This window comes from Sinocyclocheilus grahami, unplaced genomic scaffold, assembly GCF_001515645.1.
Source record: "Sinocyclocheilus grahami isolate Dianchi unplaced genomic scaffold, SAMN03320097.WGS_v1.1 scaffold274.1, whole genome shotgun sequence".
Classification (NCBI taxonomy): Eukaryota; Metazoa; Chordata; class Actinopteri; order Cypriniformes; family Cyprinidae; genus Sinocyclocheilus; species Sinocyclocheilus grahami.
Window position 1 is genome coordinate 112166 of NW_015505453.1, and position 26485 is coordinate 138650.

The 26485-nt window shown below is 37.2% G+C and overlaps 1 protein-coding gene across 5 annotated transcripts; it reads right to left on the reverse strand.

Moving 5' to 3' along the window:
• Positions 1-945: 945 nt before the first annotated feature.
• LOC107599879 (poly(U)-binding-splicing factor PUF60-like) lies at positions 946-26251 on the reverse strand. Of its 5 annotated transcripts, none has more exons than XM_016291586.1 (11): positions 26134-26251; positions 18740-18829; positions 18263-18313; positions 17834-17995; positions 17658-17750; positions 17355-17568; positions 16858-17048; positions 16504-16560; positions 7617-7728; positions 4625-4878; positions 946-1685 (listed from the first exon to the last, which is right to left on the reverse strand). In XM_016291586.1, exons 1-11 carry the CDS (start codon positions 26212-26214, stop codon positions 1386-1388), a joined length of 1605 nt encoding a protein of 534 aa, XP_016147072.1. In that variant the 5' UTR covers positions 26215-26251; the 3' UTR covers positions 946-1385. The 5 variants fall into 5 exon arrangements, with proteins under 5 accessions (XP_016147072.1, XP_016147071.1, XP_016147074.1 ...); XM_016291585.1 differs by having other exon boundaries at positions 18263-18331; XM_016291588.1 differs by lacking the exon at positions 16504-16560.
• Between the last annotated feature and the right edge of the window lie 234 nt (positions 26252-26485).

Sequence of the window (26485 nt, forward strand, 5' to 3'; positions counted from 1 at the left end):
CCATTACAATGAATACCGGAAACCTGAGGCTGAGAAAAATCTGTATTTATAGCAACATTTCAAACTTTTAATAGAACAAAAAAACATTTGTCATAAAAACAAAACTGTCAAAACTAGCATTGCAAATACTCTTTAGTACAAACAACATATAAACATATTCCAAACTCAACTACATTTCTAAACCACAGTATTCAGAAAATATGTAAGACAAAATCACCATATCACCAAAAAGCCATCACTTAACAGCCCTTTTAAAACTTGTCGAATGTTTTTAAACCCTTTGACTCTGGTAATTTATTCTATGCAATTGCACTTGTGTATAAAACAGTATTATTCCCCACCAAACATTTAAATATAATTCCCACCCCTAGTGTCATAGGTATGATTGTCTATTACCATATCAAATTAATTTCCCAAACCAGATGAGGAAAAATTTTGTATGCAATTAAAAAAAAATTTAATTACTCAAACTTATTTAGCGCCTTCTGAAATGTATATTTCATACTCTGTGATCAACTACTGTACCAAGAAAGGCTGCATAATCAGTGCAGTTGTATAATATAACGTTAGTGATGTAGAAGTCTGTAATAAAAAAAAAAACACTAACCTAAGATTCTCAAGGACATGCAGCATGAGCTTAAGGTTTATTTGATGTTTGCCATCTGTTTTTATGCTTTCAGAGTACAAAAGGAAAGTTAACACGTAACCCCTGATAAAACATTCAATGTCTGATTTGAACTCAGAGCAACCTATGCAAATATTACCCTTGACTCATGGATGCATTTGTATCCACTATTTATACCATGTATTTCACTTTAACCATAATTCCACTGTCCGTTATTCTTCTAAACAGACGACAATGATCACAAAAACAACTGTTGTTTAAATGTATTTCACTACAAGCTTCTATACAATTTCATAAAGAGAAAAGACTGAAACAGACAGTTTCATATATGAAGACTTTATTGTTCGGACATTTGAAACCAAGAGCATCATAACAGGCTAATGACAATATTTTAAACAATAAGAGGAGGGGGGGGGATGACAAAGCAACTGAATTTGAAGAACATCTGACTGATGGAATGGGAAGTAAACAAATGACCCAAAAAAAGGAGGGAAGGGGAGGGGGCATCCAGTCGTTCACATTAATGTACAACAACAATAAAAAAAATATTCATGAGCGTTTTCCTTGCCTCTGTCCCAAGAAGGGATCATTAATAATATTAAATATCAACATCGATAAAAAATAATTACAAGTTATAAAGAGAAGCCAATACCACTGGGAAGAGTGGCTGGCAGCTGCGTCTGTGTAAGTGAGAAAGAGGAACGGGAGAGATGGAGACCGTTTGAGAAGGTTAAGAAGGGCAGGATGTATTTTTGACAGTCTATGCAGAGAGGTCACTGTTCTCAAACCGTTCCTGATCGTACACCTCAGCGATGACCTTGCGACCTCCGAACCAGCGGTTGTTGAGTGCCTGAATGGCCTTGTTCATCTCTGATGCCGCTGAAAACTCCACAAAGATCTTGACAATGACTTCAGCATCCTCCTCCTCCCCCTGCTTCTCCTGATAGATGATCACTCTATTAACAGCTCCAAACTTCCCACATTCCTCCGTTACTTCTCCTTCCAGATCGTCATCTATGTCCTCAGGTCCAACCATGTTCCTGAGCACCATAACCGTAGACTGTGGAAAGAGCATCCAGAAAAGTGATTCAATGTCACTGCTCTACAACATTCAAAAGTACTTTTTAAAAAAAAATAAGTTAATACTTTTATTCAGAAGGATGAGTATAATTGATCAAAAGACAATGTTTCAAAAGATTTCTAATTCAAAGAACCCTGGGAAAAATGTTTAGCTGTTTCCACAAATTAAGCAGCACATCCGGTTTCAATATTGATAATAAATATTTCTTGTGCACCAAATCAGCATATTAAAATGATTTCTGAAGGATCATGTGATTCTGAAAACTGGAGTAATGGCTGCTGAAAAATCAGCTGTCATCACAGGAATAAATTACATTTTAAAATAGAAACAGGACTCTACAGTCTGACCAAAATTACCGCATGCGACTGTGAAAAAATATTTAGGAGCACCTGTGTGACTGATCAGGACAGGTTCGACGGGGGGCTCAGTTAAAACTAATAATAGCATAATGGTGGAACAGACTTTCCAAACAAGTGTATTTGTGTTTGCACTCTGGAGAGCATCAACAGTTTCTATTTACAATGTTTTTGCACTGCTGAGCAATGTAGGGCTGGGCGATGTGTCAAAAATATCTTATCGCAATATTTTTGTAAAGGCGATTATCGATATCCAATAATATCGTCTACCCAAGCCCCACCCCGCCGGGACAACATTGCCGACATGCACCATAAACACACACCATGTTCAGTTTGGTCTAAATTGCCACATTCAAGTTTGGTTTTACTTTTCTTAGTTTGTGCTTAAACTAACAGAAAACATTAGGTTTGCTGTTATGTTGGTGTTGCTAATAATTTCCACTCTGTTCTTATCAAATTTGTGTTTGAAATGAATTCCGTTTTGTGAGAACTGTTGAGGAAAAATAATAGAAACCAATTTTAAGTGCATCATGGTGAAGTTGGACATTCTGGCAGTGATTGTAAGAATGATAAATGCATGTTGATATAATATAATAATGTCTTGAATAAAATATGCCTATTTTCCGATGTTTCTCTTTCTTTTTGGCATTATCGCCTGTGTAGACACATTTCATGATGGTAAGTTTAATTTCCTTGATTATAACAATTGTAGCGTTGTTTTTATAACATAGCTATAACATGCTATTTGATATTTATCATGCATGACTAAAATCATGCAGGGATTAAAAACGAATTAAATAAACTATTTAATAAACTAACAAAACTTAGTTTTGTTGCAAATGAACTAAGAATTTATAGTGCTATAGCTATATCTCAGCTTAATTAAAAATAATTATACTGTATACACCGTTTAAAAAATCTGTAAAAACAGGGCACTATATGCGTTTTTTAATTATAACTCATGTTTGTGGTTTTTCATCATTATACAGTCAGTTTAAATAAATATTCAGAAACACATGCAGTGCTACTATTTGTCTTTTTTCGGTTTAACTTTTATTAAACAGCAGATCAAAATAGAATAGGCATATACCCTAAATAAGGATACATTATATAGGAACGCATCTCCAAAATAATCGCACACAGATGCACGTTGCCATTACATTAGTCAGCGCCGAACAACAGGCAAATACAAAAGTGATTCAGTCAAGATCAGTGAGGAATTTTCTTTTCTTTTGTTCTATGATTAACATTAATGACACCCTTGTTTTCTTTCTCAGCTCTTTACGTTCAATTGAGACATAACCAATTTTATTTATGGGATATTTTGATATAATTCTCTGTGTATTTGTTCATTCGAATGTGTAAGAATGCGAGAAAGAGAGCTCAGTCCAGTGTTCGCGTATATAAGAGGCGGCTTTTGTGCGTGCGCTTTGTGTGTGTGAGTGTGCAGCGCGGAAAACAGCGCGCGAGTGCAGAAGCGACTTCTATCTTATGAAATCACAATAAATGAGAAGCAGAATCTAAATGTAATTTTATAACAAGTAAATCCATTCCTGATTTCCAAAATTGGAATAGCTTTTCGATTCCTAACCCTCCTACTAAATTATTTCATTCTTGCATGCAAAAAGGCCTGTATGATGACTATGGGGCTATGTAAAATATTTTTTGCAACTTACTAGGTTTATCATTTGTCATTTTTTTCCGATAATGTCGATAATCGTCTGTTGACATTGCGATACTTAGGAGACATCGTCGATATACGATAATATCGTCATATCGCCCAGCCCTAGAGCAATGTAGCCAATCACAGATATATCTGTTGATTTCTTGAACGCAATGGCCAATCAGAGGCGTTTAGGTTAATCAGAATCCACTCAGCACCCAAAACACCAGACTTTCTGTTCAGTGTCGAGCTCTTTAAGCTTGCGAATCCTCTCATTACAACAAAGTGAGTGTGGACACTGTGTAAAAAAAGATATTCATTGCGCAGTGTACACAACTTCACTAATTATAACAGACGTTTGTGAGATTGCGATGAACTGAGATAAGTGACTATCTAGTAGGTCAAAGATTCAATGACCCATTCATAAAGTCACTTACACTGTTCCTGAATGATTCAGCTGTTTGAACTAATCGATCAAATGAATGATTTAGTAAAAGACAATGACTTGCTGCCACCTACTGGCGGTTTTAGTGTAATTTCATTAAAGTATCATTTCAGTTAAATCATTTCATATTTCTATATGCAAAACTTTATATTTAAAACAATTTCATAACATTGTTATTATGAACTCAAATGCATTCATTCCTCCTCTGAGCCTCATTAAACAGCTTTATGCATTTTGAAAAGGTTTAACAAAAAAGGACACATTTACAAAAGGTAAGAAAAAATGTCTTTAGAAAGGTTAAAAAAAAGACCCTACAAATCACTTTAAGGAGTCAACGCCTCATAATGGTAAGGTTAATTTCTGTCATTGATTAGGAGGTGTTCTTAAATTTTTGACTGTGCTCTTAGGTGTAGAGCCCTGAGAACCCAGGTATTTTACTTAATTGAGAACTAACCTCTTGTTTCCTCAACAGTTTCTGCATGACCATATGTCTGGCGCTGCTGCCAGAGATGCTCATGTGCTCCTGTTCACTGAGCATCTCCTGACCCGTGCCGTCTTGCGCGGATTCTTCCTCTTCTTTTTCTTTTTCCTTCTTCGCCTCTTGGGCTGCAGCCACAGCAGCTGACAGTGACGGCGGAGAGGCCAACACCGGGTTCACAAGGCCCACCTGGGGCACAACAGGGAGCGTGGGCCGCGCTGGTGTCACTCCTGCACAGAAACACAGGAGTCAGTATATTAACTGTGGTCTGACACATGAATTTCTACTAGACACCTATAAAATCCCTCTCTATGCGAGCGAAATAGGCTTTTTACCAGACTCTACAGCCTTAAAGGTCCAATATTTTACACCTTTCTGGAGTTTTATTTTAGGTTTTGATGTCCTTAAGAATATATATTTGTGGTACAAGTACCAAAAACCATCTCAATATATTTTTACAGCTCCTTTCTCAGGAGCTCTGCTGAGAACAGGTCGATTTTGGCCTGTCTAGTTAATATTCATGAGCCTCTCTTCTGATTGGCCTGTTGTTTTCTGAGTGACGCATGGCCAGGCCAACCACAGGTAACTAGGGTCAGCCGACGTCACACAGCTAGCTGGAGGCAAAACAAAGGGGAAACTGGAGGCGGCCCATTCAAACCAGCGCAGATTTGGCTACATAAGGAGCTTAAAATATCATCTTGTTGTGATGTTGGGTGCCAGAATCGACGTAATACAGCCTCTAATTAGAAATTTGATCGCATATCTGCTGCCATTGCCAGACAAAAAAAACGACGACAGCTGTGGTTAACCGCGATAAAAACGAGCAGACTGGACAGAAATGATCGTCAAAAATGCTCGCGTTTGCAGCCCACTTCTTATCAGAAAAGGTTAAATAAATTATTGTCTTTTGTTGTTATGGGCGCATCTACAGATTTCTTGCCATATGTCTATGTTTCTTGCATCTCACGATTATGTCGTGTATGAAATAATGTCTGTGTGCATGTGTGTAAAACAACAAGCAGGCTGTGCAAATTTTACTGTGGACTGACTGTTTTGAAACTTATATGGTAGTTACATAGCACCTAGACCTCAGTTATCATGAAAAAAGCCAGGAAATGTCAGTTTTGACAATATGGGACCTTTAAGAACTGTTCTCTCACAAAAATCTGAAGCACAGTTTAGGAAAAAGCTGTCATTTAGGATAACATGTTTCAAAACCATGTTTCTTTATTTTTTACACAAATATAATGATTGGGATAAAGTCAGTCAAGTATTTTTCGAACCATTGATCTACAACGATGCTGTCTTCAGAATTAAGAATATGGAAAATTAACATTTAAGTGCTTTACCGATACTCTTCCCCTACAGTGAGATGCGAACTGTAATGACTGGATCATATTTGTGACCCTGGACCACAAAAGTCTTAAGTCGTATTACTATATTTGTAGCAATAGCCAACAATACATTGTATGGGTCAAAATTATCGATTTTTCTTTTATGCCAAAATTCATTAGGATATTAAGATCATGTTCCATGAAGATATTTTGTAAATTTCCTACTGTACATATATCAAAACTTAATTTTTGATTAGTAATATGCATAGCTAAGGACTTCATTTGGACAACTTTAAGGCAATTTTCTCAACATTTTTATTTTTTTGCACCAAAACAAAATAGTTGTATCTCGGCCAAATATTGTCCTATCCTAACAAACCATACATCAATGGAAAGCTTATTTATTCAGCTTTCAGGCGATGTATAAATATCAGTTTTCAGTCAAAAAATTTACCCTTATGACTGGTTTTGTGGTCAAGGGTCACATTTGGTAAGTGAGAAACTTGATTCAATTTGTCAACAGAATATTCAATTCGTTAATGAAAACGGATTACAGCGCCAAGGAGTGCTAGAACGGATGTCAATATTTTTACTGAATAATACTTAAATTTCAGAATGTTTGGCTTAACCATTCCTAACAGAAAACTCTATTTCACAGTAAACATTCATTAAAATAAAAAGAGATAAAAAAAACACCCATATAGAACTAAGACAGTTTCAACATTATTCCTCTATACCTGCTTGCTTCTTGCCTTTGGTGACTATAATGTTGAGCATTTAATCAAAACGTAAAAAAAAAAAAAATTAAGATGGGGTCACTTTGCCCCTCTCTGATGCAACATCTGTTCTCTCTGGGCTTGGCTTCAAGATCAATTCCACACAAAAAAAAACAGGATCTGAGAGACTCACTGGCCAATAGGAATGAGAGATTTGTTTATGAGGGGAGGGGTTAGAAACAGTCCTCTTCAAACTTGGTTGATCAGTGTGCAGCAAAGGGGAAGGGTCATGGCGAATGTGGAGAATAAAGACAGGGAGGGGAAGAAAGGAGAGAAAAAAGGAAAAAGAGAGAGAGAGAGAGACAAGGAGAGAAGAGAAAATAAAAGAGAAATCTATTAGTGGACACGTCCCACGACAGGCCACGTAAAACTGAGTACTGTGTAGGACAACAGAAACCTGAGGGAGAGAGAGATTATGCACGTTTAAGCTAATGTGGAAATGGGAGATCATGGACAGTATTTAGAAGTAAAACAGACAGGTCTGAGTACAACCACTTAAAATTAGTGATCTGACCTACACGGTGTAGCCCTAAGTAATGTGTGGGAGGACATGCCTGCCAAATAAGGGCTTTAAAAGAAAAATAAGGCATGTGTTTGTAATTATCTTTCAGTCGGACTCCTGTACATGTTCCTAACAATCCTGTTTTCAAAAACAATACATGAAATGCTATCATTCATGCAAATTACACCCAAGTGAAGGGCCCCACTCTTACACAACACAAGTCAATCACATGCAGAACAAAAATACTGAAGACACACAACACGATTAAGGCACACCAGTGAAAACACTTTGTAATAGAGGGCCACAGTAATGACAAAATAGTAATGATGACACAAACCACTTCTGAATGCACCTACCTGTAATGACCCCTGGGGCCTGAGCTGCCATGACGGCCTGTGGGAGCTGAGGCAGGTTCAGGCCCGTCCCCGCGGTCATCGCCCCCAGAATAGATGCTCCCGCTACTGCTTCCTGGAAGAACAGAGTGGGACATATAGGAACACCGCCTGGACAGCGCCCGTTAAAAGCACACATAACACCAACAAGAGTGGACAAGCATGTCATGGGACAGAACATGAGACAGACAGACCTTCGCACACACAGACAAGCCTTGGGCCAGCTGCATAAAAATGGGAAGTTTGAGCTTATGGGCTATTGACCGTTTAACTGTTAACCAATTATAAGAATTTTGACCAATTAATACGTTCAGTTAAACAGTGTAAACGTGTTTTTTTCTTAAGTTTGCGACATGGTTAAAGAAAAATATTACATACATATGTTACCTCAAGTTAAGCAAGTACCTGGCTCCACTTTCACTTAATTAAAGGGATAGTTCACCCAAAAATGAAAATGTTATGTTTATCTGCTTACCCCCAGGGCATCCAAGATGTAGGTGACTGTTTCTTCACTAAAACACAATCGAAGATATTTAACTCAAACCGTTGCAGTCTGTCAGTCATATGATGGAAGTGGATGGGAATCACAGCTTTGAGAGTAAAAAAAACCATATTAAACCCTGTGGCTCTTGACGATACACTGATGTGTAAAGATACGAAACGATTGCTCTGTGCAAGAAACTGAACAGTATTTATATAATTTTTTACCTCTTATACACCGCAATGTCCAACATCCGGTGCGTGACGCGTGTATGTGCTCTGGCATAGTACACATAGATATATATAAGTAGATTCCCGCGGCCCATAGAAACAGTCACTAATGAGGCATCTACGTGTATATATATCTATGTCTACTAGGGCTGTCAAAAAAAAAATTCTAATTTCGAATATACGTAGAATTTAAAATAAAAATCCACATTTGAATGCAAAAATATTGCATTCGAATTTTAAGTGTGCCCCAGGCAGCCTTTTATCAGTGGCGCACGAAATGCGACGACAATGTAATGTTTTTGTTAGCCTATCCAGTTGAAGCCACTAGATGCGGCGCTGCTACGTTGTTCATTCAAAATATTGCAGAAAAAGAGAACAATCAATGCAGGGAAGATGTTTACGTCAAAACCAAGCCGTTCACACAGAACGCATATTCATCGCATTTTCTAGAGGGACATCCATCAACGCTGTCATCTATCAATCTATCTCGCGTCTCGCACGAGAGAGCGGCATGTTTAGAAAGCTATGTAAAATGAATGTAAGTTCAACTTTTAAAAAACATGTCTCGAGACTTTATGGCGGTTTTCCCCATCCCACTGCATCTCAAGTTTTTAAATGAAGAAAGTACTTTTTGTGATTGGTTTTCGGTCCTTTGTATTAAACTTTACATACATGCATGATGCTGTTTTGTTTCTAATTGTTTAAGCAACTTTATGAATTATATATGGTTTATAAACAATTTTAAACATTATGAACTTTTTTTTTTTTTAAAGATAGTCGTGTTATTTTATTATGCTTTGAAGCATAGTATTTTGCTCGATGCGTCCTCTTGTGGCCTCAGGAGAGAAGCCAAAAGCTTTTTTCCCCCCTAACTGAAATTATGTCTTTTAAATTCGAATATAATTTGAATATTGATAATATTTAAGTAAAAAAATTTGAATTTAGTTTTTTAGCCATTTTGACAGCCCTAATGTCTACTATGCCAGAGCACGTACACGCATCATGTGCCGGATGTTGGACATTGCGGTGTATAAGAGGTAAAAAATTATATAAATCTGTTCAGTTTCTTGCACAGAGCGATCGTTTCGTATCTTTACACATCAATGTATTTTCAAGAGCCACAGGGTTTAATTTGGTTTTGTTTGTGTATGTTTTTTTTTACTCTCAAAGCCGTGATTCCCATCCACTTCCATTATATGACTGACAGACTGCAACGGTTTGAGTTAAAAAAAATCTTTGTTTGTGTTTTACTGAAGAAACAAAGTCACCTACATCTTGGATGCCCTGGGGGTAAGCAGATAAACATCATTTTTTAATTTTTGGGTGAACTATCCCTTTAACTGAAGTAGTAAATGAAACCATGGCAAGTGGCAGTATTGGATATGGTTATCAAAGAGTGCATCCAGGAGTTATTCAAATTTTGAACGGACTTTAGCCTAAAAAGCATGCAAAGAGCACTCCCCTTATTACTAAAATGCTGTCACTCATCTTAGTTTATCGTGATCTCACAAAGTTCCATTATATTCGGGGGTACACAAGTTTTTCAGCCTGGTTCTCATATGAGAACCTGGAGATTTTGTTTGGTCCTCACATGGCGGCACATGGTGTGACCCATCAAATATAACTATAAAAAAATAAATTAATAATAGTGATAATATTATTGCACTTTATTTAGTTTTTTAAAAATAAAATAAACTAAATAATAAAGTGTGATAATACTATTTTATTTTTTAAATAAAAAGGGAGTATTAAATACAAATACAATTATTTTATAGTAAACTTAAAAATAAAATACTACTATTTTTATTATTATTTTAATTTGAACCTTAATTATTATTTTTTATTTGAATTATTTTCATTTTTCATTTTCAAACTTAAAATCAGCAAGCTTTTATTTTGGCGGGTTGCCGGCAAGTAAGCTGCCAATTGTAGAGCGTCAGTGCATGAAATGCATTGAGCTTTGAAAATGTTAGCCTAGATTTATGCTTTTAGTTTGAATAGAAATCTTATACAGTACAGTTTGTCGATCTAAAATGGTAATTGTGCATTAACAGCTGTCAACCATAGCTGCGTTTCCCAAAAGCATCATAAGCCTAAATTGATCGTATTAAGTCATCTTAATCTGTTCATTTACGTGAAAAATATTTAGTGTAAGGTTTTGTTTACATACTATACGTATGTGTACTGTGAATATTTATTATGTATATATAAAAACACACACATACAGTATATATTTTGAAAATATTTACATGTATATACATTTATATTCTTATATTTCATATTATAAATAAAAACAGGGCTCCAGACTGCGACCATTTTTTCTGCCTGCATGCAAGCACTGTCACCGACAGGGCCGGATTTACGCATGCTTGCTCGTCCAGGGGGGGCCCAAACACAATGAAGAGATATCATATTTTTGTTATAGGCTACTATGGGATATCTACAACAGTAAAAGAACCAAACCCCCCAGAAATCATACTTTCTTTTGCATTCTTCTGTTCTCTCTCTCTCTCACAGTACAGACAAGCACACACGCGGAGATGCGAAAACTTGTTGTCAGAGCTGCGGCTGCCCCGCGAATTTATCAATAAAAGATCACCTGTTCTTAAAACTTATAGCCATGATGAAATAAAGGCTTTTTAAAACTTTTTGAATAAGAGTCGAGTGCCTTGGACTACTATTCTTATCAATAAAATACTTTCGCATTTTTCGGTAGCGAGGTTCTTGAAGCAGTTCAACTTAAAGATTAGTAGGGCTGCTGCTGAATACTGCTGAGAGACGCACAGACGCAAGTATTCACACGCACTTGAAGAGATCGTTCACCCAAAAATGAAAATCCTGTCATTAATTACTCACCCTCATGTCGTTCTAAATCCGTAAGACCCCCGTTCATCTTCGGAACACAAATTAAGATATTTTTGATGGAATCTGAGAGCTCTCTGACCCTCCCATAGACAGCAAGGGTACTACCACGATCAACGTCCAGAAACGTAGCAAGGAGATCGGTAAAATAATCCATGTGACATCAGGGGTTCAACCGTAATATTACGAAGCTACGAGAATACTTTGTGCGCAAAAGAGAGAAAAAAAAAAAGACTACTTTATTCAACAATTCATCTCCTCCGCGTCACCCTAGCGCCATTTTGAAGAATATCCACTGAACGCAAACAGTGTATGCTATTCTGTGTCGGCTGCGCCACGCAGATACGTTTTCTACGTTGTTTGTGCTTTGATTTGAACGAAAACACTCAGATTCCATCAAAAAGATCTTAATTTGTGTTCTGAAGAAACTGAGGTCTTACGGGTTTGGAACAACATGAGGGTGAGTAATTAATGACAGAATTTTAATTTTTTTGGTGAACTAACCCTTTAATCTCTCTCTCCTAGGGCTGCACGATAAATCGCATGCGATATTTAACGCGCATCTTGTCAGTAAAGCCGGTTTTGTAATCAGCGGTAAATCTCCATCACCTGCAGGGCTTTCACATGGAGCAGCATTAACTACACAGAGCCGTTGTTCACTGACAAGCTGCGCAAAATCACAATCATATTTTGCGCAGCTTGTCGGTGAACAACGGCTCTGTCTCTCTCCCTATCTCTCTTTCGCTCCCTCTCTAATAACAGCGTTAGCCTGCATATCAATGGCTCAAGCCTCTGTTTGGAATGCCTTCTGGAATTTGCAACGGAAGGTTTGGGATGAGGTGCGTAAAAAATTAGCTAGTACAACACACGAGATTTCAGCACAGAAACGTGTGAAATGTCTTGAAACAAATAATCTGAACAATTGATGTGTGATTGTGACTCCAGGCCGTTAAAATTATTAGAGAAATAATGCACTCCCGAAGTGGTTATGTGGCCACGTTGCCGCGCCTATTAATGGAATTAATGGTTTTTCTCAGTTCTCAAACAAATTAAGAACTACATTCGATTTTTATTGACTGAACGCATGCGCTTTTTGCGATAGAAAACACTGTAACGGTTTCCACTGATTAAGAAATATTTTTGTGTGCTTGGGTGGTAATATTAGGCTTATTATATTAATAGGGAAGGGGGCCCCAATTTCTTTTTTGCCTATGTCACGAAAAGAGGTAAATCCGGCCCTGGTCACTGACAGCAAGTTTAGTTTTACTTTTCTGTTTGTTCTCATTTTGAAAAGCTTGTTATCTTTGCTGTTTACCTCACATTATGCTATGGAAGCTCTCTTCATTTATTTTATTTGATTTCACAGTGTTTGCTAAACATTCTGTCATTTATTAGTCGGTATATAATACAGCATGTGGTGTATGCCATGCCTCATCTTATTCGTTTTTGTTAATAAACGTTTTGTAAGCTAGTTTGTCATTGTATCTTACTGTTTTATTGTTGTGCTTTTTATTAAGAATAACTAAGAATCCATCAAAAAGTGAAATATGTATAGATGTAAGCAAATCAGACAATTATCTTTTCTTGTAAAACGTGACAAGATCGCAAATTCGAAAGTGAAAGCATCCGAAGGCGGGCTTATAACATAGCAAAAGAGGGACTCCCGTTCACAAAATTCAAATCACAAATACTGAAGAAAAAGAACAGGTTGTAGCAAAAAAAATTGCGACCAAATCATGTGCTCATGCAACCAACTGAGAAAGTTAGTCACAAAAGAGCGACCAATAGGAAGAATGAGTCTGGAGCCCTGTAAATATATTTAATATCTCACATAACATTTTTCTTATATATATATATACACATGCATGTGTTTGTATTTATATATACATAATAAATATACACGGTATACACACATATATTATGTAAACAAAAACTTTTATTTTGGATGCGATTAATCGCTTGACAACACTAATATATATATAATATTTTTAATGGGTCACAGACAAGCATCTATTCTATTTTTTATTTAATACTAATTTAATATTCTAATCTTAATATTAAATATCTTAATAGCTTTGTCAGTTGAGAAAATTAACCAAAGAGCATCCCTAATTGAGAATTTTTTTTTATTTTATATTAAGCAATAAAATATCTGTAGTATACTGAGCGTACTCTTTAATTTCTTCACAGCAGAAAAGATTATACTCAACATGGGTTCTTGTGCTATATGCTCAGCTGTCCCTTAACCATTTGTGCATACAAATTACATGGCAAAACATTTTTTAAAAATTGATTTCTGAAGCAAAGTTGGATTTTGTTCATTAGTCTATACAGAAAACCTAGAAGGCTTCAAACTCTAAAGAGTGTTAATAGATGAAAATCAGCAAACTACACCAATACAAGTTAGACCTTTTAAAGGGGTCCTATTATGCTCTTTTACAAAGTCTTGATTTTGTTTTGGGGGTGTACTAGAACAGGCTCTCATACTAGGTTGTTTGAAAAACATTATTTTTCACATATTTTACATTACAACACCCCTCTCCCCAGTCTGGCATGAACGGCTCGAATAGTTCCTGTATCAAATGAAGGCCCGCCTTCTGAAATACGAAATGTGCTGTGATTGGTTAGCTGGGCCAGTGTGTGTTGTGATTGGCAGCACTCGGCGCCTGGTCGGGAAATGTCATGCCCCTTACCATAGCCGCCTGCGAACTTCAGTGTAAATATTGGGGCAAAATCAAATCATTTTGAGTGCGATTTAAACCCGGATGATTGTAACCACTCCAAGTTTGTCTGCTTTGGGAAAGCTGGCATGTCTCCGACAGAGTGATAACACTCGTTGCCTTCTCTAGTGCAGCTCAACCAGGTCTCGTCCCATTCGTCGGTATTTGTGATATCACAAATCCCGGAAAATATGCGTTGTAGTCCAAGCGAGTCGTTCGTTGTAGTTTTTGAAAAGTGATTTCTGTTAAATAAAATATCTCCTTTTGAAGTGGACTTTGAGCTTTGTAACTTTGCAGATCTTTTTATGCTCAAACAGCAACATTACAGACTAACTAAAGTTGAAAAAGTGAAAAAGCATAATAGGACCCCTTTAAGCAAACTAAAACCCTAAATTTGATATCAATTTAAACTTTCTACTCCTCAAAGAATCCTGAAAAGAATGTATCATTGTTTAAAAAAAAATATTAAGCAGCTGTTTTCAACATTGATAATATTTGGTTTAGAATTAATAATTGATTTCTGAAGGATCATGTGACAATGAAGACTGAAGTATCGGCTGCTAAAAATTCAGCATTGCCAAGACACAGAAATTAATTATATTTTAAAATAGATTAAGAGAAAAAAGGTTTTAAATTAGGGAATCGGATGCACCGAATGTTTGGCAACCGAAATTGTTAATTGAATAAACGAAAAGACCGAATAAATTGTACCGAACAATGATGTGACGCGATCAAATAGAGGCGTGCACTAATGCAGCAAACATGTCGGCAGTGTGAAAGCATTTAAAAGTGTCTGAGAAAGACACAAAAATCATTACAAGCACCAACAGCGAGAGACTTGTTTAGGGCTGCATTGCATGTCTTCGATGAGAAGAGGAAGCGTGGTTGTTTGCTGGTTACTGTATGATGATTGAAATCACAAAATGGCCTTAAACAACTAGTAAATAAACTGCAGAACATTGTTTTCTAATACACACATGAATTGTATGCATTCTGACAGTGCTGCACGAGCTCTCAGCGCTATCTGCTTGTTAGCCAGGGTTCAAAGTCTAAATCTACACAAACAGTGCTACTCGTCAGCTGCTCAGTAACATTTTTATGCATTTCTAAAATAAAATAAGAAAAGACAATAATAATAATTACAAAAGCTCTATTAATACATTATAACACTCACAGTGTTCAAATTGGGATCTGTAAAATCTCTAATGTTTTAAAAGAAGTATCTTTTGCTCAGCAAGGCTGCATTTATTTGTACAGTAAAAAAATACATAACTGATTCAATAATGGGGTCTCAATGGCCAAAAAATTCTATTTTACTACCTTATTAATTTTAAGTTAAATTGTGCTTTGTTGGTATAGTATCTGCTAGAATGTTAAAACATGTTCAGTGTTAAGTAAATATTTTTAAATTGTTTTGTTACTGATTTTTTCTATGAAAAGCTAGACAAAACAGTAAAAAGCACATATTGGCTATTTAATTTATGCAATGGTGAAAAAAAGGCCAAATTTAGTAATACGTGTTTAGTATTCGGCCTTTGACCCAGTGTTTCATGTTGTTCAGCTTTGGCCAAGAATTTTCATTTCAGTGCATCCCTATTTTAAATCGCAAATTTTAGATTACAAATTATATTATATAATATATAAAAATTATATTATATAAATTATTATAAAGTATTTATGATCACCAAGGCTGCATGCATTTTAAAATCTTACAAAAACCTTTGAACAGTAATGTATGCATTAAAAAAACAGCCAAAAAGCGAACAGCTAAAAGAAATGGAAAGTTGCTTGACAAACACATCAGTCAAGTGTCCGCTCTGATAGTGTTTGTGCATCTAAACATTCAGGCATTTCATGCAACTAGGCCCAAGACCTGATATAAAGGTCAAGAACATATGACAAAACAAGCTAAACGGATCATTAGAAATCTTTATAAATTATTAACTATACATTAATTTATACACTGCTACATAAGTTATACAATTATGCGTTTATCTGCTTAACATATAATTTAAACTATGTATGACAAGCATGAGACAACACAGGACAATTACATCACTGATCATACAAATTTACAATATATATTTAGTAGCATATAATATGGCAATTTTAGCATGATCTATGCTGTAGCATAGATTCAATAAAATTCACTAAAATAGAAGTAAACCACAATAGAAAATGCCAAAAAGGTATCTCAGAATTAAAATAGTAAAGGGACACCCATTAACAAAGAACTATCATGAAAAGCCTTAAGTTTAAGCGGACATCCAGATTTATATATTCATCATTATGTGGGCCAAAACCCAAATTACAGATATGAGGCATAATGTAGCTGAAAATTTTTGTCAGAGGTGCTACTTAAAGTCACCTGCAACTAAAACTGCTCAGCTTTCAAATATATGGCCAGTCTAGTAAACATTCTCTACCTAGCACACTTTAGAGCAATGAGCATCACTGTAACTGGGAAGTCCCGAAGACAAGACTCTCCCCATACTCATATTCTACACAAAACAAAAAGGCACCAGCGTGCTTTGAACAGAATTTCCTGAAGGATTTACCAGACAGTTGAGGAAGTCTTCTGTCCGATTCTCCGGCTGGGACAGATTCCATGCCATCTGTTTTTGGAGTTTACACGCTATGTTATCTTTCTGCATGTAAAAGCTCTGTCTCAAAAATGCTGTGTCATAACTGAGTCTTCATGCCAGTCAATGCCTAAGCTGACTCAAGCCCTCACATACAGCACCAAGTGTCTGCTCTAGCCTGCTAAGCGAATTAAAAATCACGCTGCCTTACTTTACAAAGGAAGGCTTTTAAATGCCAAAGGAAGCAGCTGCTCACACACACGCACGCACACACACACACTCTCTCTCTCCCTGACTAACAATAGATAATCAAGGTGTGTAAATGCTCACCTGTGCTGTGATTTTGGCGGTGGCGGCCGCAGCCGCTACGGCAGCAGCGGGAGGAAGGCCACCCGGCGTCACTGGCGTCAGAAGGGGCATGGCGGGTGTGACTGCTTTGCCCACTCGCAGGTACTGGCCGCCCAAGTCGAAAAGGTTCATGGAGGACACGGCATCCTGTGCAGACTGGGCCTTATCATATTCTACAGGGGAAACAAGAAGGACTAAGACTCAACAGCTTCTAAGAAGACTCAGCATTAATCTACCACAGCTCTGAGACAGTTACTGTGTAATTACCAGCGGGCACTTATGGCAAAAAGTCCGTAACAGAGCCTAAGAAAACAACGACAACAGAAATAAAAACTTACTATGAAAGCATGTGAGGAACCTGCCCCCACCCTTCTCTATCCCCTGTGAGACATGTAGAGAACAGCATTCTACCATGACTGACTGCTCTCAGTCAGATACATTTATATGCAACCGAATGGGTGTAGCAGCCGCCCACTTACCTATGAACCCATAGCCTTTGTGCTTTCCCGTCGTGGGGTCCCGTGCCAGGGTGCATGACTTGATTCTTCCGAAAGCCTCGAACACACTCTTGATGTCGTCATCTGACAAATCGGGATGCACAGATGCCACGTAAATCCGGTTGAAGGCGCGCGCTTCTTCGGCTAGCTGGTCTATGATGGGTTGAGCCTGACCAATGTTGCTTGGTCGCCCCACCTACAAGTGTTGAATTAAGAGATCAGACATTATTGAATAGGAAAGATTTAGAAAAACAAATATCACAAGTACACTTACAAAGTACTCACTTTAATGTTTCTACCGCCCAACATAACAGAGTTCATCTGTTCTAAAGCGAGCTGTGCTGCTTCTGGTACTTCATATTCTACAAATGCAAAACCCTGCAGAAAGAGTAGCTTAATGTAAGTTAGAAAACAAAGAAAGAAAAACACAAAATGGTAAAAAAAAAAAAAGACCTTTTGACCTTGTGTTTTAATGTAACAGAGTCCCAGGACATGTCAATGCTCTTAATGGGACCGAAAGGAGCAAAGGCCTGTCTGACGGTGTCTTCTCCTAGCTCGTAGTAAATGGACCCAACATAAACACGGCACATTATGGCTAGTGCCCGTTGCCTCTGTGCTGCAACCTGCAATGGGCAATTCAGTTGATAAGATAGGGCCATGCCAGGCATATATTCATCATCCATAGCGTTCATCATTCATAGGTTTGTTCCAGTGATTGAGGATAGAACCAGCAGACAATAAACATGCTGGCACCGAAGACATAACACTGGCTTTTCTTTACCTCCTCCCCATTACACACATGTGTACTGAACAAACACATGTATGCCAATAAAAGGAGGGAAGTCAATGAAGGTTAATGAGATTATTGGAAGAAACCGTGTTGGACTTACAGACTGTAGTGGTGAGAGGGGATCGCCAAAGCCCATCGTCAATGAGGCCATCTGAAGGGAATTAGGGAGCTGTCAGGAAAAATAAACTAACTTGGTAAGCCTATCACTGTTGTGCAGCTTTTTTTGTACCACGGTTGGAAGTTGTCAGATGAGGGTAGAAAGGGTCATTGAGACAACATGAACATATTACTCATTATGATACATAATTACAATCATGAATAGATTGTGTATACACTAATAACACTGTGGGTTTTTTTTTTTCAACAATCGCTTTCTAACTGAATCTTTCCCTCATAACTATAAAATAAATATCAAAATAGCTTCACTATATTTTTTCAGAAGTCTGAAAAAAACAAAAAAAGCAATGTACAGTTACAGAACTACTATGTAATTGGGCTGTGAGTGACATCAGCATATATTCGGCATAATAAAAGTTTAATAATACTGTATCTATCCCATGTTCTCGTGCAGTTTTACCTGTAGGTTGCTAAGCTGTTGCTGCTGATGGGCGAGGGTCTGCTTGACCAGGACGCTCTTGATGCTTTGTTCCATGGCATACTTCTTTGCCTACAATTGAGAGCACATAACACTAAATGAATACCCTCTAAAATACCTTACCTTACCATCTGGCGCTACTGACCCAGTGGTCCCTGGGCTCTACAACCATCCTCTTCCATGCTTGCCGCTCGAAATTGGGCCGCAATCCTACGCTTCTCCTATCCCTCTCCCTTTATAGGCCTTCCCCTTGGCCTAGTACCGAAAGGCTGTGCCACGAATACTCTCTGTGCCAGTCGTTCCTCTCCCATCCTTCGAAGGTGCCCATGCCACCGGAGATGCTGAAGTCTAACAAATGTTGATAGTGATGCCTCCTGATACAGTGCTCTCAGCTCCTTTTTCCTTCTCATCTTCCACTGTCCACCCTCATTCACAGGTCCAAGTATTCTCCTTAGTACTTTCCGCTCGAACATATCCAACATGTCTGCGGACTTTTGGGTAAGGACCCAGGTCTCACTCCCATATGAGACTACAGGTCTAATGAGGGAGTTTGGAGGACCATGAGAGACTACGGCTTTTAAAAAGGCTACTGAGGGCAAAGTAGCTCCTATTCCAAGCAGTTATTCTTCTCTTGAGCACTCAGCACTAACAGAGGACCCCAGATACACAAAGTTCTGTACTACCTCATATTCATGTTCACCCAATTTGAGGGCTCTCCTTCCTTCCAGGTGTCTGGTAGTTTATCACATTTGTTTTATCAACATTGAGTTTATTAACCCCACTGGGTGGCACTCTTCTTTCCTTCCAATGCTATAGCCACATCCCTTTCTGTCCTACCCACCACATCCAGGTACCTCTTTGGATATCCAGGCCAGCCATCTGAACAACCTTCTGCAATACAATATTAAAGAGTAAAGGTGCGACCCACTAAAATAACAACTTCAAACCAACTCAGCAGGACCACAAATAGCCAGATCTTGAGATACTTGACTTTAAAGGAACTAGGGATGCACCGATATGAAAATTTTGGCCGATACCGATATCCCTAGAGCAATGATATTACACAGTGCCTGAAAATAGTAACTTCCAACGTGACCGGCACTAAGTTTGTGTAGTTGGTTATGTTGACGGAAGTTAGCCTATTTTCAGGCGCTGTGTAATATCATTGCGCCTGCTGCACCCATGGTACGGCAGCAAAGTTCCTTGATTATTATGCCGGAATGAGAGTATAGTTCCTAGCCATATCGGCCTAGAAAATCGCAACTTTTAATTTTCCGTCGGTCTTAGTACACGATGTAACTACAGAAGAGTCAAGTTTTAAATAGGAAAAATATAGAAACTCTTTGGTCATTTTTAAGCGAGATGCTAACGGTCTAATCAGATTCAATGATCTATGCTAAGCTACAGCTAAAAGTGCTACCGCCAGACCCAAAGATCGGCTGAATGGATTCGAAAACGGTAAAACTCAACTGTTCAACTCTAGGGGAGTTGGAAAACAAACCTATTTTCAAAAATAGTGGAGTGTTTCTTTAACATCTGTCTGCGTGTCCGGGACAAGTGGATTTTTTGAAGAGGGCAAGTGAAAGAGAATTTCTCCCCGTTTTCCAAAACATCAGCTCGATTGCAAATTACATTGATTTTATACAACAGCTAATTTATCAAGTAGTTAAAGAAAATGACTTTTGAAAATACTGACCGATAAGAATAGTTCAAATAAAAGATCACAGCAGAACAGCCGTGCATCTCCAAGCAATCCACAGCGACGTTTTGTTACCGATTCAGTGTTTTTGAACAAATTGAGTCAACAGTTCAGTGATTTGCTTGTCTTTTGCGTCATTCTTAAATGAATCAGTCATTTTAATGAGTTGGTTGAATAAATTTCTCAATTACTTACTCATTAAGAGAGTCTCCACCAGCTGCCACCCACTGGCGGTTTATTTTTTATGTATCATTGCATTTTCACCAACACTTTATATTTGTATATTCAAAAAAAATTTAAAACCATTAGTATCACCATTATTTATGCAGTAATTCTGCAATGTAAATGCATTCAGGTTACCTCTGAGCTTCATTCAGTCTGTGTAAATGCATCTAAATGCCACTTCCTCTTGATATTGATTGGTAACAGCTAGGGATGGGTATCGTTTACATTTTATCGATACTGATACCGCTTATCTATACCGGTACACTGCAAAAAAGTTTCACCCCTTTCAACTTAAAAACATAAGTTTTGCCGCTGCCTTAAAATTTTAAGTTAAATCAACTTAAAAGTACAATTTGCTGTTTCAACTTAAGTTCAAAATTTTTAAGATACATTTTCTAGTTATGATAATGTAAACTTTATTTTGGATCCAGATTAAAAAAATACAACATTTGTTTGAAACATTTAAAATTATTTTTTTTCTTGCAGTGCTTATAAACAGGGTTTTAATATTAAGAACAGTACACAACCTGCCTGTGCATGCGGTTTAGTTAGTTCGCTGTATAGTCGGCCCGTGTCTCGTTTGATGTTGCACTGCAATGTCTCATGTTTCAAACATGAGTCTAATGTCTAAATTTGCTGAATATTTTTTTTTCTTGGAAAGGACTCTGATATTAAATTCATGTACAAATTTGACTTCTGCGCATGAATCCATATTCAGAGATTTGGCCGGTTAGTGCCAAAAAGCTACAACTTAAAAGTTAAGTTCACTGAACTAAATTGGGCTCTTTGAATTTCAGTAACATTAAACTGACTTAAAAAATAAAGTTGAATCTAGTATAACTTATAAAAAAAAGTTGAAATTGCTTAAATTATTTTTAGGAGCTAAAGTAACTTAAAAACATAAGTTGTCATGGCTTTTTCATCATATCATTTTTTACAGTGTACGGTTATCGATACTATTTGGTGCAAAAAGATCAAGTGAAAAGTTGTTGAAAACTTCAAGTTATTTTATTACTGCTGAACTTTAGCAACTGTATTAAAGCTCTTCAGTCAAGAGGAGTGAGTTATTTTTCTCTTTGCGTTTTATTTTATTAACATTAAAGGAATAGTTCACCCAAAAATGAAAATTGAGTCATTTACTCACTTGTTTTAAACCTGAATGAGTTTCTTTCTTCTGTTGAACATAAGTTATTTTGAAGAATGTGGGAAACTAAACAGTTGCTGGTCCCCAGTGACTTTCATATATTTTTTTCCTACTATTAAAGTCAGTGGGGACTAGCAACTGTTTGGTTACCCACATTCTTCAAAATATCTTCTTTTGTGTTCAGCACAAGACTAAATAAAAATTAATACGTTTGGTACAACATGACTGAGTAAATAATGACAGAATAAAAATTTTTGGGTGAACTATCCCTTTAATGACAAGCGGCAGCATGTTTAGAACTGCCGCTTTAAGAGCTGCACGCATCTGTTTTTCTCCCAACTGTTTACTTTCACTTTAGACAATTAACTGCGTTTATATGTAAACCTTGTGTTTTTGACAGTATTAGCACAATCAGATGATAATTAAGATAACTAAGCAATCAGGTGCTGTTTGACCAGCCTTTTAGTGTACGCAAGCTTTGGGTGTACGTGCTCTGAATAAACACATGTTAGAACAGCACGCAAATAAAACGTTTAACCGGCAAGGCTTTAAAAGCACGTGGAAATAATGTACTTTTGTGACTGTGAATAAGTCCTGTGTGAGTAACTCTACCGAATCAACATTTGATGTGAATGTGTCTCATGAGTTTCAGTTAGAGCTGGAGCTGCGATACATAATTCAGCGCCTTTCTTGAGGTAGATGTTGTGTTTTGTTAGTAAATGTTTCATTATATTACTAGTGTTGCCGCCTCCGTTCACTATTACACTACTGCATCTGACACTGGTGTTGCTTAGTTTTGTAATGTGAGCCAAACGTTTCACTCTTGCCGCAATGACTGATCGCACGCAAACACACACCACATATGCGCATGGATATCACACGCACGTCGGCCACATCACTGAGAAAAGGAAAATGACAAGCAGCAGCTTCTAATTCGTTGTTAACATCGACGTATACGGAGATAAAACAACGCAAGTATCGATAACAGTATCGTTTGTCCTGAAGCTTATCGGTACTCCGGTATTGACCCAATTATGTACCGGTCCAAAAAAATACCGGTTCTTGGTACCCATCCCTAGTAACAGCACTATTGTGTCTTATTCGAATTAAATTTATTGATAAAAGTTCAGAATTTTACATGAAAAAATGACGCACACTTTGAATAAGTTTAGGATAAAATTACCATTTATAAAAGCAAAATAATTCCCTGGGAACTTAAATGAAGATGGCAAATATCACAAATATGCTCATTTAAGTAAAAGCTAACAGAACACAGTTAATAATATTGATTCAGAATAAATTACATTTACATCACAAAAAAAAAAAAAAAAACTTTTTTTTAACTTGGACACGATGAATGACTGATTTACTTGTCCAAAAGACAAGCACGTCAAGGCTTAACGTTAAGCCCTGCTTCAGGTAAACCAACATACACTGTATTCCAAATTATTATGCACATGCCATTTTTGTTTGTTTTTCCAAACCAGTCAGTATGATTAGGGATTAATTTTATCCTCAACTATTATTTTACAATTAGAATGTTATTACATGTGAAAGAACTGATGTCAACAGTTTTATTGATATTTTGAAAAATAAATAAATAAATATGTTGTTCCAAATAATTATGCAGAAAGCAGTTTGTAAACATTTAAAAGGTTATAATGAACTCAAAACAGAAATCGGTCATGTGCGCAACATGGACAGATAATTTTTCCAAAAATAAACTATTTAAAACAAAAAACCTATTTACAGTTTAAGTTACATAATACACGCACCCTTCTTGGAGATGACTTTAACAATTGTCTCATCCATTGAACTTGAAAGTCCATGTATAGTTTCTGGCAGTATTTCATTTGAGGATGCCAGTATTGCCTCCCAGAGCTGTTGTTTTGAGGTATACTGCCGCCCACCCTCATAGATCTTCATTTTAAGGATGCTGCACAGGTTCTCAATAGGATTGAGGTCAGGGGATAATGATGGCCACACCATGATTTTTTCTCTTTTTATGCCCATAGCAATCAAGGAATCAATGGTGTTTTTTGCAGCATGGGATGGTGTGTTGTCCTGCATGAAAATCATTTTATTTCTCAAGGCACAATCCTTCTTTCTATACCATAGCAGAAAATGGTCTGTTAGGAACTCCACATATCTTTCAGAGGTCATTTTGACACTGTCAGGGACCCTAAAGGGACCTACCATCTCACTTCCCAATATTCCAGCCCAAATCATCACTCCACCACCTCCTTGCTGACATCTCGGTCTTGTTGGAACAGGGTGGCCATTCACCAATCATCCAGAACTCCATCCATCTGGACCATAAAGTGTAGCATGGCATTCGTCAGTGAATAAAACTGTTTAGTCTTCATGTAATTCTGAGCCCATTGCAAAGGTTTCTCTTTGCAAGTTTTGGTTAGGGGTGGTCGAAATGCAGCTTTATGCACAACTGCAAGCTTCTGAAGGATCCTGCATTGAGAGGTTCTTGTTCTTGGGACTCCAGAGATGCCAGCAGCTTCAAATACCAGTTTGCTGCTGAACAGAGGATTTTTTTATAGCTGCCCTTTTAATTAGTGGTCGACAGATATGTGTTTTTTGACAGCCGATGCCGATATCTTGGAAAGCAGGGTGACCGATGGCCGATAAAAAGCAGATATAATTGTATCTATTTTAATTAATATTCAAGAAATTTGAAATCATTTGAAAATAGATTAAAAAATAAGTGTAAAATAAACATACTTAAACTTAAGATGACAAAGTATTTTTCACAAATAAATAAATATTTAATACAAATAATAAAAAAGGAAGTAAACACTGTAACCAAAAGGGCACTCAGTATTCTGGGAAGTTTGTGTGCATTGGGAATCATATTTTTTCAAACAAAGCCAAAGTAACACTCATTTTACATACAGCACACAGTGGAAATTACATGAATATGACAGTGGGCAAATGCATAAAGCGCAGCATAATTTGAAATCACGAGTTTACGATCGCGTGTCTTCAGTGAAGCAGAACTCTCCTCCAGTCCACATTCAATTCGCACAGACTGACCGTCAAGCAGAGAACACGCGATCATGCAGGATACAAATGCACACTTCACACGATCTCACAGCTGGATTCGACTAAGTTTGCAAGGTTTGTGAAATTAAATGTTCATTATTCATTCAAAGATTTGTTTAAATGATATAAATGCGTATTTGCTGAATGTTGACGGCAAACGAGAAAGTATTATGCTTGCCTTTCTATTACTAATAATACAATACTTTGTATACATTTTAATTTCCTTTCTATCTGATTATTAGACAGACTTCTATCTGTATTAGACAGAACTGTTAACGACGATGGCGAACAAGAGGGAGAATGTGCTGTCGCTCTCAGCGCTGTCAAAATAAAAGTCCCACCTCGAACGCATCGGCCAAACAGAAAAACGTATCGGCCAATGCTGATATTTGAAAAATGCCAAATATCGGCTGATACATCGGCCTTGGCGATTTATCGGTTGACCACTACTTTTAATAACATTAATTTGTCTGACAGAAACCTTTCTTAAGCCTTTATCTGATCGAATTCTTCTGTGCTGTGAATCACTCACAAATCTTTTGACAGTTCGACGATCTCTTTTTAGTTTTCGCGATATATCAATTGTTTTCATGCCTTTTACAAGACATTGTACTACTTCACGCTTTTCTTCTTTAGAAAGATCTTTCTGCCGCCCCATATTTCATGAGAACTGTCACTTACTTAATAATGTGGAACAACCTCTTTAAGTAGGTTTCCCTTTAACTAAGATCACCTGGCAAACTAATTAACTAACCTGTCTAAGATTGATACCAGTTATCTTAAAACATGAGAAATAAAACAAACAAACACTAAAACCTGAATATTTATTTCAATGAAATCCTACTGATATGTTACTTGCATAATAATTTGGAACACGGTGAACATCTCTAAAATGTTATGTCACATATGATATTTCACAAATCTGCTAAAATTCACAAATGTTAAATGAGAATAATCATCCACTTTAAATAGTGTCCCAGCTATTGAGAATAGTACTAGCAGATAATCAGATGCCACTAGCACCGAAGGCATAGCACTGGTTCTGTTCTTGTCCACTGCTTGCTTACATGTGCACTGAGCAAACATATGCTTGTAAAGCTAGAGGGTATGAAAAAGATCTCAAAACTATAAATGAAAGCCTCTCTCTGATACACTTGTGTATAACTGTTATTGAGCATGGTAAAGTCACGTCACGCATCAATATCACTGATTTCAGTACCCATATGCAGAAGCAGTGTCTGGGGAAAGTTTCACCTTCTGTAGCGCCTCCTGCTGTTCCGGGGTAAGGGGCGGCAGGCCGAGCTTCGAGGCCGTGCTCTGTCCATTCTCCATCATCAGAGCCTCGCCTCCCTGCACAGAGCACAGGCATCTGTTAGACCTGATGAACGTGAAAGGAATAGTTCACCCAAAAATGAAAATTGAGTCATTTACTCACTTGTTTTAAACCTGAATGAGTTTCTTTCTTCTGTTGAACATAAGTTATTTTGAAGAATGTGGGAAACTAAACAGTTGCTGGTCCCCAGTGACTTTCATATATTTTTTTCCTACTATTAAAGTCAGTGGGGACTAGCAACTGTTTGGTTACCCACATTCTTCAAAATATCTT

What these genes read in the sequence shown, in the direction of transcription:
- LOC107599879 (XM_016291585.1), bottom strand. Translation starts at nt 26,214, where the DNA reads ATGATGGAGAATGGACAGAGCACGGCCTCGAAGCTCGGCCTGCCGCCC. An exon ending in CAAAGGCTATGGGTTCATAG is followed by an intron (nt 17,049 to 17,354) that starts GTAAGTGGGCGG and finishes TTTCCCCTGTAG; the next exon opens with AATATGATAAGGCCCAGTCT. An exon ending in GGCCCCAGGGGTCATTACAG is followed by an intron (nt 4,879 to 7,616) that starts GTAGGTGCATTC and finishes GTTTCTGTGCAG; the next exon opens with GAGTGACACCAGCGCGGCCC.